Below are 20,579 nucleotides of genomic sequence, written 5' to 3' on the forward strand. Positions count from 1 at the left end.
TGACGGCACTGCGTTGGGGAAGCTACCACCTGTCTGAGGGTCTGGAACTGTCAGGTGGCCTGGGGAGCAAGGCATTGTCTGGGACGGTGATCCAAGTTTGGCAGCTTCCCTGGGAACCAAGACTGACAAGGAGTCAGCGTGTGGAGCAGGAGCTCCTGTAAGGTAACTCCAGACAAGGGGGTTATGGAACTGCAGACAAGTATCTGCCATTGGAACAAACTGTTGGTGCTTGTTGTGTTCTGTGGACATTGATGAACTGTTGATCATATGTTCACCCACAGTAACTGGACGAAGTGAGAAGTCCGGCGTGTTTAGTAACTGAGTTGAAGCTGTATATGAAATGATGTAATGAACTGTTCGTGGTGCAGTTTATGAGACTAAATAAACCGAAATAGACTGTTTAAGCAAGAAACCATTCCTGTGTGACTAAATCCTGTTGCCAAGCGAGTGTCCCCCAATACGTTCAGTAAGCGCTGTCTTACAAGGAACATTGATTATAGGCCCAATGCCAACTGATATACCCAAGTGTTCCTTTTTTGCTTGAGGACCACCCTATTTATACCAAACTGAACACTTCACGGTAGAAAAGTACATTTATTTTTCTGTTATGAAAGCAATTCATTCATAAATATAAAACACAGTTGGCGCTTGTAGGTGATATTTTTGCTTTGACAAATAACTTTATACTTCTAATATTTGTGGCTTATTTCCAAAATGAACTGTTTGCACCCCTGCATAATGAAGCAGGGAGCTAATAGGCACATGGTCGTATCTGTTCATATCACGATGCAAGAAATGGACTCTGTTACCTGCAAAAAAAAAAAAAAAAGCAAAAACATCACTAGGTTACGTAATTCAGAAAAGGACCAGTGATTTGAAGTGTTCACTTTTCCATGGGCTCTGGTGCATAATATTAAATGGTGATGCCCCTACAAAGCATCCTCCTTGTTGTGACAAAATAGTGGGTTTTCAACTGAAGATAAAGTAATAGCAGCAAAAAAAAGTGTTAAAAAAACAGCTTAATAGAAATGTAATAAATTGATTGCAATTCCAGTCAAAATTCCTAAAAATGAATTAACAAAAATATTAATATAAATAACAATAACCTACAGGTAAGAAGGATAAAAAGACATGTGAATAGTGATCCTAAACTGACAGTGGTCAATCTTGACAGAGGTGGTCCATATTACGAAAGAACCGCAGACGCAGCAAGTGGATCAGTTATCTACTAGTCACAACCTACCTATTGATTTACCACCCAATGACAAAATAGAAATAGGGAGCATAAAAAATAGGAAAAATCTCACCAATGTAGAAATTTAAGCTTAGTCATAGCATTTCAAATCATGTCACATAGACTCCTGTTCCTTGTCCTTGGTAGTCAGGGCTGACCCAACAGAAGGTCCTATGTACTAACATGGCCCTTGTTCATCCCAATGACTCCGCCCTGTACGTCCAAACAAGAGACAGGGTTAAATCACTAAATGCCACTGTCTAGAATGTGCATATATACAAAATTAGTGATTTAGCCCGGTCTCTTTTTTGGACAAAATGGACACGTGCTGAGCTCCCCTGATGGACCCAGTTGGGAGAAACAAGCCGAGAAAGCACGGAGGAACAGTCTAGAGCTTCCTGGTGTGAAGGGATAACTGGAGACTGCTTTTGTGAGGGCAGGAGTCATTGGCATGAATAAGGGCCATGTTATTACATAGGGCCTTCTGTAGGGTCAGCACCTTTCTGGCAAAAACAAGAAACAAAAAGATAAAGTATAGCACAGTCCTTATGCCTGCGGGAATCCACCCACTTAGGGTACAATCATCAGAGTACAGCACAGTTGCACATAAACACTTCTATGGAGCTCTCCTGTCTCAAGACCCACAGATAAAAAAAAACCTCAGTGGTCAGACATTTAAAGGGGTTGTCCGGGCTTTTCACATAATCTCAGTACATATCTGGGCTGCAGAATTATGACGATAAGTAATTTGCTTTCTGTCACTAGTTTGCACAGTTTTCTATATATTCTGAACAGAACGTCCAAGGGGGGGGGTGTTATGGCATTGAAATGAGAACTAGTCGTAACCTCCTACTCTATTCCAAACATGCCCTCTATAGCAACAACCCCACCCTCCATAGCTACAGGCCCTCCCCGTCCACATGAAGAAGCCCTTATCACACAGTAACAAATCCTCCCCCTCTAGCAGCCTCAGTGCAGAGAGCAGCTTCTCCTCCCCAGACACACGCTGAACAGTGTTCTATGGAAAGCTAAACTAGTGAGGAGAGAAAATCGTCTTGTATTCTGGGCCACGCCATGATTACAATACATAACTCATTATCAGTAATTCCTTCCCTCACTGTCCCAAAAATCTATGAAGCACTTTTTTCAGAAAAACCCTGGTAGGTCTAAATAGTTGTGGTATTCATAGCAGCTCAGTTATACAGTTATGGTGCGATACAGCTGACGAGTATATTGTTTTCTGTGCTCATTCCCAAGTGGCTGTTGACAGCAATAACCCATTACCTTTGTCTGCTTAGACCTAATGTGTGGGCTAGTAAGGGACAGGTGAAGATCTACAGAGTTTTTCTATACAAAGCTTTGCCTTCTGCAGCTATAAAAAAAAGCAAAACAAACTGTTTTATTATATAGAAAAGCATCTTTCAAATACATGAGGGAGACCTACAAATATGCTCTCAGCAACAGACCCCTATATCCTCCAGCCCCTTAACACCTGCACTGGCAGATGCACACCCTTGCATTTGGTTAGAGGACTTTTCGCAGAAAATATTATATACTTTTATCTTACAATGTTACATACCTGGTCCTACTATTAATGCTCCACCTTGTTGTGCTGGATCCCCTTGAAAATCAAATGCAGGACTTTTTATTGCTCTCCAAATGCTTTTGACGCTTCCAGTGATATTGTTTGATTTGACATGGGGACTTCCTGCTAAAAAAAAAGAATTATACTCTCCTATTAACACTCTATACATTTGGAGAACAGCATTATAAAATGGTTAGTGTGAAACTTTGACAGTTTGGAAGCTGGATTCTGTAGAAATAAATTTGCTCAAGCAACTATTTCAGATTCATCTGTGACTTGTGTGCAGCATTCATAGCTTCAGAGATCTGTAATTTCATTTATCTGTATAAAATATATAAAAATAAAATATATAAAAGCTTCCTTTCCCCCAAAAAATATAAAACAAAATAAAGAATTCTGCCCATACAATAAACAATAAAGGGGGGGTATTTCAAGTTCGTAACGGGAACTCATTGCTTCCAAAATTGCAATTTATTGTACGAACAAGCAATTTTGTAATTTACTTTTTGCTAAAAATATTTTCTGCTCTGAAGGTGGAGAAATGTTTGATTGTATAGCTGACAGCTCGTTACCTAGGTTAATGATCACCCTGTAGTCTCAGAGTGGCTATGCTTTAGAGCAGTGTTCCCAAACTTATTCCTCAAGAGCCACCAACAGATCATGCTTTCAAGATATCCTTACTAACGTACAAGAGATAATTACAATACTAAGAAAATCCTGAAAACATTGTCTGTTGGTGGCTTTTGAGGACTTGAGTTGGGGAACACTGCTTTAGAGCATACGCAAATGTCTTTCTCCTAAACGGTTAGTCTTCAGCAGGGCTGTGGAGTCGGATTTGGAGTTGTGGAGTCGGAGCCCATTCTGGTGGAGTTGAAATCGTTTCATGAAAAATGAGGAGTCGGAGGTTTGGTTTAGGCTACTTTCACACTTGCTTTTTTTTGCAGCGCGTTTTTCCCGCAAAAAAACGCATTGAAAAAACGCATACAAACGCATACAGATGCTGCGTTTTTTTCAAGCATTTTTATGAGCATGCATGAAAAAAACGCAGCGTTTTTAGTGCGTTTTTACCGCGTTTGCGTTTTTTTCCAACATTAGGTGGCCCCTCACACTAACCCAAACCATGACTTTACTAACCCTAACCCTAACCCTAACCCTGACCCTAACCCTAACCCTACCCTGATCCTAACCCTAACCCTGACCCTGACCCTAACCGTAACCCTAACCCTGACCCTAACCCTAACCCTGACCCTAAACCTAACCCTGACCCTAACCCTAACCCTTAACCAAACCATACCCTGATCCTAACCCTAACCCTAACCCTGACCCTAACCCTTAACCAAACCATACCCTGATCCTAACCCTAACCCTGACCCTGACCCTAACCCTAACCCTAACCCTGACCCTAACCCTAACCCTGACCCTAACCCTAACCCTGACCCTAACCCTAACCCTTAACCAAACCATACCCTGATCCTAACCCTAACCCTGACCCTAACCCTGACCCTGACCCTAACCCTAACCCTAACCCTAACCCTAACCCTTAACCTAACCATACCCTGATCCTAACCCTAACCCTGACCCTAACCCTAACCCTAAACCCCCTTAACTAACCCTAACTCTAACCCAAACCCCTAAATTCCATTGTCTAAACTAATGGTAAAAAAAAAAAACGCATGTGCAAAAAAAGCATACATAAGCATGCCAATGCGCACATATGCTCACCATAGACTTATAATGGGTGTCTTGCTGTAAAAAAACGCATTGCGCGCGCATGCGTTTTTTTGAGGCAAGTTGGACGCCCAAAAAATGCAACAGGTTGCATTTTGTGCGCCCGAGCGCATACCGCAAAAAAACGCATGCGCGGAAAAACGCGTACAAACGCATGTGTATGCGCACATAAGCGCATCCCATGCAAAGTATAGGAAAAAAAACACGCATGCGCTATTTAGCGCTAAAATACCGCGAAAAAAACGCAAGTGTGAAACCAGCCTTACCGACTCCATAGCCCTGGTCTTCAGGAGTCCACTGCTCCATGCAAAGCAGGAAGATGGGAAGGAGGGGAGCGGTGTTCTCCTGAAGAAGCCTTTTTTATATATATATATTTCTCTTTATATGTGATAGAGCGTACATAGTTCACAAAACCTAAACCTCACAGTAGAGCATCTTATGATATTCAACTGTACAACAAAGGAGCACAGTAGAGATAGACACATGTAGGTATCCCTTGAGGAAGATTGATATGCAGCACCACTAGTCTCCATTCTTGGGCTTGTGGCTAAAAGAGGGTCAGTTTTAGATACCTGGCAAAAAGTCCTCAATATGACGTCCAACTTGAGAATAGGGCAGTGACTGACATGGACACAGCATGTTTAACTGGAACAGACATTTACTCCAGTAGAGGCAACTAGCATAGCTGTTACAATCGTGCAATGGGGGTAGAAAGATAGAGGTTACACACAGTATTGTGGCACAGAACTTCATGGTACAGAGCTTGGCAGTTGCAAACAGCAAAAGGAACAGTCTGTTATTAAAGTTTAGAATAAATTCACAGCAAGCAATTTTCCAGCTGCAACTTGAGCAGTCTAATGTCACACAACACAACGTGCACCACTCGCCACAGTTCACAGCGCAACTCACATTCGTAGGAAGGCAGAGAGCAGCTGCGGCTCTCACTTCTTCCGGATAGCAGTTTCGTCCAAAGGAAGTGAGAGTGAAAAGGTCGCTGATTGGCTGCAGGGCTCACTTGACTTAAGGTGACACAAGCCCTGGGAGAGCAAGAGTCATCGTCACTGGAACGGCGCCAGCACTGTAGGTGAGTATTTGCTGTATTCACTTTATAAAGGGGAATATAGCAATTAAGAAAATGTTGTACTTTATAGAAGTGTTCCAGACTACATAAATAACCGCACAAATTGCCATAGGCAAATAAATATCTTTTACTAAAGACCCCAATAAAACATAACTTATTTTAATCATTAAACGGAATGAAATGTGTATTTTAAAACACTAGGAAGGTACATTGTTAACCAAGTGAATCCTATTGGATATATAAGGTGCTTGTGCTTACTTGGAGGTCTAAACAAACCAGTCCTACTAGATATATAGAGGACGGGATAGAGAACCATTAGTACGTCTATATAACTAATATGTTCAGGTACCTGATGCTCACAAGGCCCACTGCCTTACTCCTGTGTCCACCCTCCTGATGCTATGTAGTCACATAAATAGGGTGCTTGTATTTTATTCAGATCATTTCAGTGCACCCCTGCTGTAAGTATAGCAACTGACCACTAGCATATCCACATACACTATCAGATTTGTATCTATCTTAGCTTGGAATCCCGTTTCTGTATTCTATCTTGCTATATATCAACCTCCTGAGCTACTGTGCAAGCAGGCTCATACTGTCTTTCCTATTGTAATTTATCTATATCACAGTGCTTATTTCCTAACACATCACTATCACCCTGCCTAGCTCATGCTATTAAAACTTGGCAGCCATTAGCCTCCCCAACATGTTTCGCTAGATGGTCTCTTTCCCCTGATGACACCATCTGGCGAAACATGGCGGGGAGCGCATGTCAATTGCATATGCACTGTCACAGCCTCTTCCTGTTCTGCAGCCAGGACATGGACTCAAAAAAACATATATTCTAGCTATACACTTCATATCCATATTGGTCGAACCTGCGTATTTTAATGGAATGGGATGATGACCAAATATGCAATGGTGTAGTCTGATGGTCAAAGAATGCACCTATAAGGGAAAGAAGGCATGGGCCTTTTGGCAACATCTTATCGTTCTTTTCCTATTAAAATGAACAGATCATGATCAGATGATGTATATTTATGAAGGCATCAGAAAAGATAGTGTCACGAATTACCATGACAGAGAGAAGCCAGAAGACCGCAGCATCTGATTTCTCTTACTCCTGCGCTGAAAAGAAGCACTTCAACTTCTTTTTAAACAGTGTAAATTTCTTTTGGCAGTACAGGGATTAATCGACCATGTTAGGGCTGTTAGCTGAGCACTGTTAGCCACTCCTATCCACTAATGTATATAATTTGGGTCCTGGCTGACACACATTGTCAGAGCTAACCTATGCTGCATGGCTGGGAGGATAGTAGTTTGGTGGTTATATGAGAAGGTGTTGGTTGGTTTATCTGTGACTGTTGCTTTATATAGTAAGTGTGATAATTCACTTTCCTTCTCCTACTTTGGTCTTACCCCATCTTCCACTCCCCGCTGCATTCCTCTGTGATATATGAGTGAATATTTGTATGCCTGGTAGTTTCTGTTACCTTCTTCGTCTGGTTGGTGTACTACGGTGCACAACTACTCTCCTATTACCTGGGTGGGGGAAGTGTATAGACAGAGGGCAGATTCAGGAGATAAGGCAACATACGTGGCCCCAGCATCTTCACCTACAGAAGTAACCCCCTAGAGCAGGGGTCTCAAGCACGCGGCCCATGGGCTGCATGCGGCCCCTGAGGCAGACATCTGCGGCCCGCGGTGCACCACATGTCACACTCCCTGAGGAAGGGGGAAGGCACGCATTCAGGAGCGATGATGGCATTGGCTGTTCTGTGTGCACACACTGCACAGGACCTGTGATTAGGTCACAGGAGGGGGAGGAGTCAGGGGTCACATGATCAGGGGCCTCAGTGTGTGTAGGACGTATGCTGCTGTCTGTGTGCTGGCTGTCATGGTACTCGATGAAGGTAAGTTTATGAATGGGGTCAGGAGGGGTTTACAGGGTGTACGGAGCGGAGCCGCGCATGTACGAGGTGTAAGGAGCCGAGCCGCGCGTGTACGAGGTGTAAGGAGCCGAGCCGCGCGTGTACGAGGTTTAAAGAGCCGCGCGTGTACGAGGTTTAAAGAGCCGCGCGTGTACGAGGTTTAAAGAGCCGCGCGTGTACGAGGTTTAAAGAGCCGCGCGTGTACGAGGTTTAAAGAGCCGCGCGTGTACGAGGTTTAAAGAGCCGCGCGTGTACGAGGTTTAAAGAGCCGCGCGTGTACGAGGTTTAAAGAGCCGCGCGTGTACGAGGTTTAAAGAGCCGCGCGTGTACGAGGTTTAAAGAGCCGCGCGTGTACGAGGTTTAAAGAGCCGCGCGTGTACGAGGTTTAAAGAGCCGCGCGTGTACGAGGTTTAAAGAGCCGCGCGTGTACGAGGTTTAAAGAGCCGCGCGTGTACGAGGTGTATTAAGTTTGAAAGGAATGTGGCCCCCCCAGCTCAAATTTTTTTTCATGTGTGGCCCATTTACTCTGCTGAGTTTGAGACCTCTGCTCTAGAGTTAGGGACAGGGAAGGAGCCCCTGGACCCGGGTCACCCGACAACAGAGTCGTGACAGCTAGCAGCTAGAAAGTCCTCTGTTGGGTAGATGTCTTTCAATTCTGCTGTTCCTGAAAACCTTGGGTACGCCGAGCGGGTAATAATTCTAGGTTCATGTCACACACTAGGGAACATTCTTTCTCTGTAACAAGTAAAGAATACAAGCAGCAGTAGTAGTTTCGATGTTGTTAAACTACCGTATTTTGTCTGGCAGGTGCCGGTGTTTTTGCTAGGTAATATGATATGGTTGAAATCCAAAACAATGGCCAGCATACCACTGCATCAATGAAAATCCAAGCAATTGTTAGATAAAATTAAAGCGAACCTGTCAGTTTTGGCTGATATAAGATTCAGCCACTGCCTTTCAATGCTTATCTACAGCATTATAGAAACCACCAGTCTGACCTGGAAGATAAGAAAAATAAGTTTTATTATACTCACCTGGGGGACGGTCCGGTCCGATGGGTGTCGCAAGTCGGGGTCTGGCGCCTCCCATCTTCTTGCGATGCCGCCCTCCTGCTTGCTTCATAGTTCCCTGGCATTGTGCTCCTGCGCAGGCGTACTTATCTGCCATATTGAGGGCAGTGCAAACAGAGCAGATAAGTACGCCTGCGCAGGAGCGTGATGCCGTGGAATCATGAAGCGAGCAGGAGGGCGGCGGACCCGGAACTGCAACACCCATCGGACCGCACAGCTCCCCGGGTGAGTATAATAAAACTTATTTTTCTCCATTTGCAGGTCGGATCGGGGGCTTATCTACAGCATTATAGAATGCTGTAGATAAGCCCTGAAAGGTGATGGCCGTACCTTATACCGGCCAAACCTGGTGACAAGTTCGCTTTAAGGCTTACAGAATTAACAGAAGTAGCAAAACCATAAGATATGTATATATGTAAAAAATGAGAGTAGAAATAAACCTATAATATCCACATTTGGTAGTGAAAAGAATAGCACCAATAAGTACTATGACATTACTTCTACCCATGAAGTTCAAGACATTGCTTAAAGGTACAAACAACCAAGGGAGGACAAATTACCTGAAAAGCAGGAAACGTAGGTGGAGGGAGGAAGGAAGAAATTTGGAACAGGAGTTTTTATATTTTGCTAAGCCCTGAAGTATTCCCAAGGGACCCAAATCATCTCAAATAGGTCATCCTTTGCATTTAGGATAGCAATCAAGCATCCTATGCAGCGAACATCCCAAATTTGTAAAAAGTAGTCTTGATAAGAGGGAGGGAAAACCATTTTCCAACAACAAACTATCATGCATCTGGTCACTGTTAATAAGTGAAGAAGAAGGCAAGAAAAGTTTTTGCCCCCCCCCCAGTACACTAGGAGAGACATTAAGAAGGTAGACGGATGAATCCATTGGTAACTCTGTAAATAATACATCTATAATTAGGGATTTGACTATTTTCCAAAAAGGAGCCAAATTTGCCCACGTCACCAGATATGTGGTATAGTACCAACTGAGGACCCACAGAACCACCAAAACCTCAGAATTTAGGGATTCATTTTATTAAGGAGTTATGCAGTATGGTACCAGAACATGAGAATCTTGTATAGATTTTCCTTGTATAAGATAAGGTACAAACTGAGGTTTTAGCCACTTTGGACCAAATAATCTGCCAATTTTGGTATCTCATGTACCTACCCAGAAAAGTCTTCAGTCCAATTATATATGAATATTTACAAAAGGAACTCCCCTGAGGGGAGTTAATTATTGTATAGATATCAGATATCAACCCCTTTGTGGATGGACCTCTTCTACACAACTTTTCAAACTCACTGTATAAGTTGGAAAATCCCTCAATATATAGATCTTTCTGGAAAGTTATTAAAATAAACTTACCTTTTATTAAAATTAGTTTAAATGACCCATATTAGACATACTAACAATGTGCGCTGAAATAACTCAAATCCAGAACATTTCAGGAAGTGACTGACTTAACAAACACGAAAACCCCTAGTCTCACTAATGTTATGTGTATACCAATCACATAGAAATATTGCCTCAGTTTCGACGCGTTTCGTCACTCTCTCTTTGGCGGCTCATCAGAAGACACTATAAACTATTCCCATTGGATGAGAGACTATAACCCGTAAAAACAATAATTATGCACAAATTCCTTTTCAATCTGAGTTGGAGATGAAAATCTAGAGGATCCTAGAGAGATGTTGCTAATTGCTTAATTGATTGTTGATAGATTTTAAGTATTAACGTGTTTTAATGTGAGAAAGCAACAAGGTGAATTATAGAAGCATAATCATTACCTGAAGAACCAGAGGACTCTCCTTTTTTCAAGCCCAGTTTGCAATAAATTTCTCTATCACCATCAGCATATATTTCATGATCATAACCGGTTAAGGAGCAAAATGGCTAGAAAATACAGTGAAAATGTTATCCATTAGACCTTTGCTCTCTGTAAGTAAGAAGTCATGTATAGAATTTGCCACACATAATTTAAACCATAAAAATGTATTAAAAATGATGTAGTAGTCGACTCCTGGTGCACTTCATGCATAAATGCACGTCACATTTCTACTACAGTATCAGACAACTTACAATAGCAATGGTACAAAGCTGCATCCTGAATGTCAAAGCTTGACACACAGGTGCCGCTAATATCGGACAATCCAGGATCAATCGCTATAATATATGGAGCGAGGATGTGGAAACCACAACAAAAATTGCGACCATAGATCCATATTAATAAAATTACAAATCATCTTTATTAAACCATGGACACGACAGGACAAAATGGGGGATCTGTGCAAGGGCAGTCAAAAGTGCAATAGTGCAAATACAAAAACGAGCAGGACCTACCACCTGAGCTGCAATATACAATTATAGGATATCCAATCCATATACAGAGAGGCATATATTGTATCCAAATGGGTCCAAAAAGAATTTCTATTTAGCAGGAATGGAGTCTAGACTGCTTTATATTGCTAGACCAGCTACACATAAAGAAGGTCACTCATTGCTCCAAAACGCGCGTCGGGGAGACAAGCGTACCGCCCGGTCATCCTGAGGCTGTAGTGAGGTATGTGTATCAGGGTATTTACCCCACTGGGGCGGGTTGTATATACATATATTGGTGCAGCATTGGGAAAAATTAGCTGCTATATTTCCCTATATATATGGGCCATGCTGGTATTGCCTTAGGGCAGCAGTGGTAGCTTTTGATTCACAATTAGTTACCTCATTAGTTAGGCATATATACATAATATATGATGGGTATGTGACCTCCTTTATGTGTTGCAATGTATATGTGTAGCTGGTCTAGCAATATAAAGCAGTCTAGACTCCATTCCTGCTAAATAGAAATTCTTTTTGGACCCATTTGGATACAATATATGCCTCTCTGTATATGGATTGGATATCCTCTAATTGTATATTGCAGCTCAGGTGGACCTGGTAGGTCCTGCTCGTTTTTGTATTTGCGCTATTGCACTTTTGACTGCCCTTGCACAGATCCCCCATTTTGTCCTGTGGTGTCCATGGTTTAATAAAGATGATTAGTATCAGACAACTGCAGATCTTCTCTCTTCATCTATCTGGCAAACTTAATCTTTGCAGCATAAATGCTGCCACGCACTGCAGTTCCCACCTGCTGCCCACCAAGACCACTAATGGAAGTCGACCATATTAGATGGGCAGCAATTTCCAAACTTCAAAGAAATAGCAGCCAACCCTCCATTCCTCTTCCCTAACCTGGGTACGTCATAGAGGACGCATAACTCCAGCATAAGAGATAAGGGAGTAGTGACGAAGACCAACCCCATGTCCATTGTGTGCCATATTTCATCTTTGTTATGCTGCTAAAAACGACACTTGAATATTATACTAAATGAATTTTTTTGTTGGAACTAAATATTGAATTAATTAAAAAACAGGACCTATTTCCCTTAAGGACAGTTCTAAAACTGGTGACCCCTTAGCCAGTGATTGACTGGGCGAGTATCTACAGCCATCTCTGGTGTGTTAAGGACAGGAGCCAGTAGCACAGACTAGCAGAATATTATTTAGTTCAATATATCCCCAAAAATTATATTAAGCCTGCACTGACAGCATTTGTATGAACAAAATGATGCAAATATTGCTATTTTTACTCATTCTATTTCTTAAAAAAAAAAAAAATCTGTTTTACCTGCATATGTAGATAGGATGACTGCCCAATAACAATAAGTCTGACATCTGCAGCCTAAAAATATGTACACAAGACAAATGAAGAGTTAGACTATATTCGTTCGCTTTGGCAGCATTTTGGCAGTGGTATTTTGCACGTGTTTTCCTAAGTGGCGTTCCATTTAAATACTGCTGTCAGAGATTGTTAGCTGCATTTAAATGGTTGCCACGGCTGGGACCTGCCATAAGAAACAGTTCTTAGGTATGTAATATAGCCGGTATCTGCCACATGTGGAGGGAGCCCCCTCCATACCTAAGGACCTCACCCCAGCCTCCTTCCTCCCAACACATGCAAGCAGAAGGCAGGGGATCGGTGTGGTCCTGAAGACAAATTGAGAACAGTCCTTCAAGAATCAACACATATCAGTAGGACAGTTGGAAAGTGTCTGGTCACTGGGGACCCCACCGCTGTGACACTCACTGGTCACAAGAATAAGCAAGCAGTCAAGCAAGCACACTTAATCAAAATCTATGGGACAGGTAGAGTTGACCTGGGCTATCTCCTTGAGAACTATTGACACAAGATCCCCTTTCTCATGACTGATAGGGTTCTCAGTAGTGAAACTTCCAGGGGTCAGGCACTTTTTACCTATGCCGTAGGGAGGTGATAAGTGTGGAGTCTGAAAAAATAAAACTTTTAGAAAATTTGTCAGTAAGATGAAGCCCCACCTCTCCACCCAAAAGCATATCTTAGAAAATAGAAAGGTATTGGTGGATTTACTGTAGATTTCAATCTGTTGCTGCATACTGTCCTGAATACTTAGCATTTTATTTCAAATGAAACTGACGCATGAAGTAAACTGGGTATGACACAGTAATCAAAGATTTAGTTTTTTTTTTCAGAAAATTTTGGTCCCTGTGCGTAATTTGCTAGAGAAAAATAAGCTATGATTCTCTAGCCCAGATCCACTTCTAAGTCTCTGCCACCAATGCTCGTCAGTTACTGGCTGCAGCGCTGATGTCACATGTACAGCATGTCAGCCAATCAGGGAGATCAAATTGGATCATTCCCTCTCCTCAGCCGGAACCGCTGAACTCCATGAATGGCTGCCTTGCTGTCGATATGATTTAAATAAAGCTCAATTTTTGTGTTTTTTCTTTGCATTTTTGCATTCTGTGCAAGCCGGGGTGTGGTCTCCCTCTCTTGAGTTGTAAATTGTATTTAAAGGCTTCCCCAGACTGATTCACTGGTGGATCCAGTCCTTTTGTCTGCCCTTATTCACACATTGAGGTCAACTCTGACACATGATAAGGTTTTTAATTGTAGTGTAGGACCGCCCTGATCAGGGCCACCTTGTCGAAGGTGGGATGGCTTTTATGTTATTTTTGATCAAAAACAGTATTACTAAGAATATTGTTATTTAAATGCAATTTTGCTTTTTACTTATTTAGTTACAGTAGGTTTATGTTTATTTTGGTTCTTGTAGGTTTTGTATGCTTTATGTCCAAATCGAACATGCATTTATGTGCTGCATGTATACCAACTTAAACCAAGCTCGACGAAAAATGGGGAAAGATTCCGGCTCAACCATCCCGGGATAAAATAAATTATTTATTCAAATGTAGTTAAAACATTAAAAAGCAAGGCCTCGTTTTTTAATGTTTTAACTACATTTAAATAAAGAATTTGTTTTATCCCTGGATGGTTGTGCCGGAATCTTTCCTCATTTTTCGTCCATCTTCCTGTGATCACCAGTGGAAACGGCACCCTCAGGAGGAACTCCGGGCCAGATCTTCCAGCTACACATTCTCAGCATGATAAGCTCCTTCATCCCTCTCCCTGCATCTCACCATGTTTAAATCAAGCTTATTTTTTGTGTTTTGAACTCCATAAATGGCTGCTTTGCTGTCGATCTGACGTCAGCGCTGCAGCCAAAAATTTACACCGGGAGCACTCGTCGGTGGATGCGGTAAATAAAGACATCAGGTACCTGACAAGGAAATCAAGGGAGGGACAAATTTCCTTCAAATTCCGATTGTATAATAAAGAGAAATAGGGACAAATATTTTTGTGGTAATATACAATTATTCAATGCAATCTCATAAGAACCTGCATTTTAAATATTTTACTTATTACTATTATATTTCATTATTACAACCATCATTATTACTAGTCCATACCTGTAGATAGCTTTTTGGAATCTTAGCCAAATCTTCCACGTATTCTTTACATATATAACAGAGAAAATTCTAAAAAAAAAAACAAAAAAAAACTTTTCACGAGCAGCTTAGTTTATGCACCATATATTGGTGTCCCCTCAATTGTGATCAGCATGTTACACGTTCTTGTGCTGTCTGTGCTACCATTGGATATCACACAGCACACTAACCAGTGTTTTTGGATAGGGATGCTAAGATAACAATTTTTTTTCAGTGTCAAAGATATAAAAAAAATTAAATTTGCAGCATCCATTAAATTCTTCCATATTTCGGATGAGAATCACCTATTCAAGTCTATAGGTGATACACCCCCCCCCCCCCAAAAAAAAAAAAAAAAAAAAAAAATCGTCCCACATATTGTTCATCTGTATTGATCCGAGCTTTATTGATACACTTCCATTATTAACATGGGAAACTGTACTTGGTATTGTAAAGTCTTTTAAAAGCTGATGTATAAAAATGGATGCTGTATGAACTTATTGATGACACAAGGAAGCAATTCACATGAAAGTCAGACATTTTCTTTGGATGAAAATTGGACAATGTTTTGGACACTCGTTTGAACCCAACCTTACGCTAAGGGCTCAGTCAGATGTCTTTATCATCAGTCTGAGCAGAGATTGCTAATAAACGGACTGACCGTTAGTCTCCCGACTCGTGCATGACAGCCTCACAGAAATGCACAAAGATGCAATGCTTGGGAGAGCCACAGCCAGTACGTTCATTATCGAGTCCATAAATTGAACTTAAAAACTACTGTCATAAAGCTGACATGTAATAATAGCAGTCCAATAACCAGATTAATCACTGTTTTTGGTATAAATTATATTACCACATGTCAAACAAACGTCAACTCGTCCCGCAAAACAACATGACCTTGCATGACTCTGTGGGCCAAAATATGGAAAAATTATAGCTCTCAAAATGTGGTGATACAAATACTATTTTTTGCAATAAAAAGCGCCATTTAGCGTGTGACAGCTGCCAAACATAAAAACCCGATATAAAAACCCGCTATAAATAGTAAATCAAACCCCCCCTTTATCATCCCCGTAGTTAAGGAAAAATAATAAAATTGGGCGGCTAAAGTTAGGGTTAGGGCTAAAGTAAGGGTTGGGGCTAAAGTTAGGGTTGGGGCTGAGGCTAAAGTTAGGGTTAGGGCTGAAGTTAGGGTTAGGGCTTGGATTAGGGTTAGGGGTGTGTTTGGGATAGGGTTATGGCTAGGGCTGGGATTATGGGTGTGTTGGGGTTAGGGTTGGAGGTAGAATTGGGGGGTTTCCACTGTTTAGGCACATCAGGGGCTCTCCAAACGCGACATGGCATCCGATCTCAACTCCAGCCAACTCTGCGTTGAAAAAGTCAAACGGTGCTCCTTCCCTTCCAAGCTCTGCTGTGCGCTCAAACAGTGATTTACCCCACATATAGGGTATCGGCGTACTCAGGACAAATTGGACAACAATGTTTGGGTCCAATTTCTCCTGTTACCCTTGTGAAAATAAAATATTTGGGTGAAATGATCATTTTTGTAATTTTTTATTTTTACGACTGTACGTTATAAACTTCTGTGAAGCACTTGGGGGTTAAAAGTGCTCACCAGGCATCTAGATAAGTTCCTTAGGGGGTCTAGTTTCCAAAATGGTGTTACTTGTGGGGGGTTTCCACTGTTTAGGCACATCAGGGGCTCTCCAAACGCGACATGGCGTCCAATCTCAATTCCAGCCAATTTTGCATTGAAAAGTCAAACGGTGCTCCTTCCCTTCCGAGCTCTGCCATGCGCCCAAACAGTAGTTTACCTGAATATATGGGGTATCAACGTACTCGGGACAAACTGTACAACAACTTTTGGGGTCCAATTTCTCCTGTTACCCTTGGTAAAATAAAAAAAATGGATCTGAAGTTCATTTTTTGTGAAAAAAGTTAAATGTTAATTTTTTTTTAAACATTCCAAAAATTCCTGTGAAGAACCTGAAGGGTTAATAAACTTGTTGAATGTGGTTTTGAGCACCATCAGGGATGCAGTTTTTAGAATGGTTTCACTTTTGGCTATTTCCTATGATATAGACCCCTCAAAGTGACTTCAAATGTGATGTGGTCCCAAAAGAAAAAAAAGGTGTTGTAAAAATGAGAAATCGCTGTTTAAATTTAAACCCTTATAACTTCCTAACAAAAAAAATTGTTGGTTCCAAAATTGTGCTGATGTAAAGTAGACATGTAGGAAATGTAATTTATTAAGTATTTTGTGTGCCATAGCTCTGTAATTTAAAGGCATCAAACTTCAAAGTTGGAAAATTGCGAAATTTTCAACATTTTCGCCAAATTTCCATTTCTTTTCACAAATAAACGCAAGTCATATCAAAGAAATTTTACCACTATCATGAAGCACAATATGTCATGAGAAAACAATGTCAGAACCATCGGGATCCATGGAAGCGTTCCAAAGTTATTACCTCATAACGGGACAGTGGTCAGAATTGTAAAACTTGGCCTGGTCATTAACATGCAAACCACCCTTGGGGGTAATTATACCATTTTGGTGCAGATACAATCTTTTGATTGCCCGTTATTGCATTTTAATGTGATGTCGTGGCGACCAAAAAAAACGTAATTCTTGGGTTTTGAATTTTTTCTCACTACGCCACTGTAATGTGCTGCTGCAGTGTAATACAGCACAATATCGCCCAGGGTGTGATGGTGAGGGAAAGAGGCTGCACACACACAACTTCGTAACACAGAGCAACAGCACAGGTGTCACAGGTGATGAAAGAGTAGTCAGACTAGCCGAAGTCAGCAACTGACAGGAGCAGAAGTACAAAGGGAGAAAGCAAGTGCGTAGTCAGGGACGAGCGAGAAGTCAGGACTTACCAGGAACGTGGTATCAGAAACGTAAGACGTAAGCCGTTGTCAGGATACAAGCCAGGGTCAAAACCGGTCAGAGAGCGAGGTATCAGAGACGGAAAACAAGAGGCAGAGTCCAGCGATCAGGCCAAGTTATACACAAGTCGGGAAATCGGAGGCAGAAGGATCACCAGAATAGGGTCAGAGGTTCTAACCAGGAAACATGAACTATAGCTGACACTGACCCGCAGGCTGCAGAGGACTGAAATAGCCCCACCAGCTCCAGAACGAGGCAGAGGGGATTAACCTCCACATGACCAGTCCAAAGAGAAGACAGCAGATAACAAACTCTGGACTGGATCATGACAGCCATTTAGCAATTAGATTAATCCTTTTTTTATTGATAGATTGGGCTATTCTGAATGCGGCGATACCAAATATGTGGGTGTTTGATTTTATTTGTATTGTTTTATTTTGAATGGGGCGAAAGGAGGGTGATTTGTACTTTTATATATTTGTTTATTTTTTTAATATTTTTAAAACTTTTTTTTCCACTTTTGGCATGCTTCAGTAGTCTCTATGGGAGACTGGAAGCTGCCACTACCCGATTGGCTCTGTTACATTGAGGCGATGATCAGATCACCTCTATGTATAAGATTCACTGACTTGCTATGAGCGCCGACCACTGAGTAGCGCTCACAGCAAACCATCACTGACAACCATAGAGGTCTCCAGGAGACCTCTGGCTGTCATGCCAACAAACTGGTGACCCACGATCACCGGTGAGCGTATTTCTGGCGCGATTCCAGAAGCTCTAGTTAAATCCCGCTGTCAGCATTTGACAGTGGCATTTAACTAGTTAATAGCCGCGGGTGGATCGAGATTCTACCTGTGGCTATTGCGGGCACATCTCAGCTGTTTAAAACAGCTGACGTGTCCCGGGAAAGATGTGGGCTCACCTCCGGGGCCCGCATCAAAGGGAGGGAAGCGACCTCTGCCATTCCCGTACGGTGGAAGTTGTAAAGGGGTTAAAATCTATTTTACATGTGTCCGCCTGTTTGTTTTTTTTTAAAGTCACCACTTTATGTGAAATTTAGGGTTTCCAGACATTTTCGTTTGATTCATCACTTGCGACTTTTCTAAAAATTGTACAATTTTGGCAGAAAAATACCCCACGTTTGCACAATTTTTGTGTAATTTTATAAAATGTGCTACTTTTCGCCGCTAACAAAAATCGAATAAAGGTCAAAACAAAAGTAAAAACTAAGCTTGACTTAGCCCACCATTCATTAATTGTGGGTACCATTTTGAAGAATTTGGAGGAAAAAAAACACAACAAAATACCATAAGTAAAGATAAGCGAATCAATTGGTGTAGGACAGATTATAAAATTTTCACATTTCCATGCGAATTTGAACACAGCAATTCAATTTGCAAGGATCACGAAAAGAGTTTGAGACAATAGGTAAATGCTGGGGCTCTGTTTTAACATTAGTATATAGTGTTTATGAAATATGCCGCAGAAATATTAGAAAACACAGTCATTGCTTACTCCGCAGACATTTTTGACATTTAGGTGCCAAAACCTATTGCAGCTGCATAATTGTAAAAGACATTAAATCTAAAAGACACAGTTTTTATCCTGCAATGCTAATGCGAATCCGGAAGAAAACACCCCGTCCTTGAGGCAGCAACCAGTTTTCTTCATTTTGGATAAAAAATTCCTTCCTGGCTCCAAATATGGCAATCAGGATAACTGTCCTGGTCGGTAGTCACCATAACCTGGGATAATCTTACTACACATATGGCCTATGATATTTCAGTGTATAGCACAATAGTAAGATCAGGGTCTTACCCGCACAAAGATTATAATGGCTTTTTTATCTCTGTATAAGTCCCCAAATTCAAAAGTCTTGCCATACTGATCCCTCAGGGGGCAGGAGGCCGCTGATGCCACATCTGGGTGATACATGGCATTCCACAGACCCGCACTATTGACATCTGTACTTCTGCCTATTTGCTGGATGACTGGGGATCTTTCGGCCATTGCTTCCTTCCTCAGATGGGTGGGATTGGGATACAACCCTCCCTCTGAGCCAGGAGATAGTTTGTAGCAACAGTTGCTCTAACATGGGAGGAGATCCCAGGGAACAAACTGTAAGCTGCAGAGCACGTTAACCCCTTGAGTGATGCATGCCATCACTACTGGACAGTTTCTACTGTGTTGCTCACATTCTACATGACAAATGGGAATGCTGATGCAGCAGAGCTCATTGTAATAGAATTAAATGGCTGTCACAGATGATTTGGAGTTATTTCACCCTTCTTCACATATATTTCTGTAAGTATACAACTATGAATATGCAAAATAAAGCGGTTAAAAATGCAAGCACCTGAGAATGTAAAAAGCCATCATAAATTGTATGCTGCACATTAGTGTGTATAGTGTGAAGAAGAGTCGACGCCTTCAATGGAGAAGGATGTTATCAATACCATGGAGGGTAACAAATCAATTTTGGAAGAAATCAAACCAGACATGTCACTCAAAACAAGGATCACCAAGCTGTGATCTGCCTACTTTGGACACATCATATGAAGAGAGCAATCACCAGAGAACAACATGATGGTCACGATAATACAAGGAACAAGGCGAAGAGGAAGATCAGCAACCCAATGGCTTTATATTATAAAGATAACGGCAGAGAAGACCTGGTTGACCTATCTAGGCTTGATCTTCCTACAGATCGGTCATCCATCAAGTGGTCATGGGCAGGGCCGCCATCAGGGCATTACTGCCCTGACTGGTGTATGGGGCCCGGCCCTGGTGTATTACTGTCCTGACTGGTGTATGGGGCCCGGGAGGCAGAGGGGGCCCGCATCGGGCCCGGTCTCCTCTCTGCTCACCAGGCCCCTACTGGCAGGTAAACCGGGCCCTGGCTAGCAGCGCTACGGGTGGCAGCTAGACGCTAATGACATGCGTGGAGCGTGGAGGAAAGGAGGGAGCCTTGCCCGCCGCTGGACCGCGGCCAGGTAAGGAGAACTTTTTTTTTTTTCTTTTGACAGCGGTGATCCAGGGGGCCCGGGGGCAGAGTGCTGGACTGGGGGCAGAATGCTGGACTGGGGGCAGAATTCTGAACATGGGCCTGAATGCTGGACTGGGGGCAGAATGCTGAACATGGGGCAGAATGCTGGACTGGGCGCAGCATGCTGAACATGGGGCAGAATGCTGGACTGGGGGCA

General features: G+C 42.2%; 1 protein-coding gene across 2 annotated transcripts; it reads right to left on the reverse strand.

Annotated features, from left to right (window-relative positions):
• Positions 1–574: 574 nt before the first annotated feature.
• PRXL2C (peroxiredoxin like 2C) lies at positions 575–19,417 on the reverse strand. 2 transcript variants are annotated; one of them, XM_073546000.1, is made up of 6 exons: positions 19,195–19,417; positions 14,466–14,534; positions 12,307–12,360; positions 10,427–10,532; positions 2,814–2,942; positions 575–809 (listed from the first exon to the last, which is right to left on the reverse strand). In XM_073546000.1, exons 1-6 carry the CDS (start codon positions 19,384–19,386, stop codon positions 682–684), a joined length of 678 nt encoding a protein of 225 aa, XP_073402101.1. In that variant the 5' UTR covers positions 19,387–19,417; the 3' UTR covers positions 575–681. The 2 variants fall into 2 exon arrangements, with proteins under 2 accessions (XP_073402101.1, XP_073402100.1); XM_073545999.1 differs by having other exon boundaries at positions 2,814–2,945.
• Between the last annotated feature and the right edge of the window lie 1,162 nt (positions 19,418–20,579).

Source organism: Dendrobates tinctorius, unplaced genomic scaffold (assembly GCF_039654945.1).
Source record: "Dendrobates tinctorius isolate UK_male_01 unplaced genomic scaffold, ASM3965494v1 ptg000144l, whole genome shotgun sequence".
NCBI classification, from domain to species: Eukaryota; Metazoa; Chordata; class Amphibia; order Anura; family Dendrobatidae; genus Dendrobates; species Dendrobates tinctorius.

Excerpts from the sequence above, each read along its gene's own strand:
- PRXL2C (XM_073545999.1), bottom strand. The coding sequence starts at position 19,386 with ATGGCCGAAAGATCCCCAGTCATCCAGCAAATAGGCAGAAGTACAGAT. Across the intron at positions 12,361-14,465 it reads TTCCAAAAAGCTATCTACAG|GCTGCAGATGTCAGACTTAT; the intron begins GTATGGACTAGT and ends ACATATTTTTAG. Across the intron at positions 2,946-10,426 it reads AGAGTCCTCTGGTTCTTCAG|CAGGAAGTCCCCATGTCAAA; the intron begins GTAATGATTATG and ends CTTTTTTTTTAG.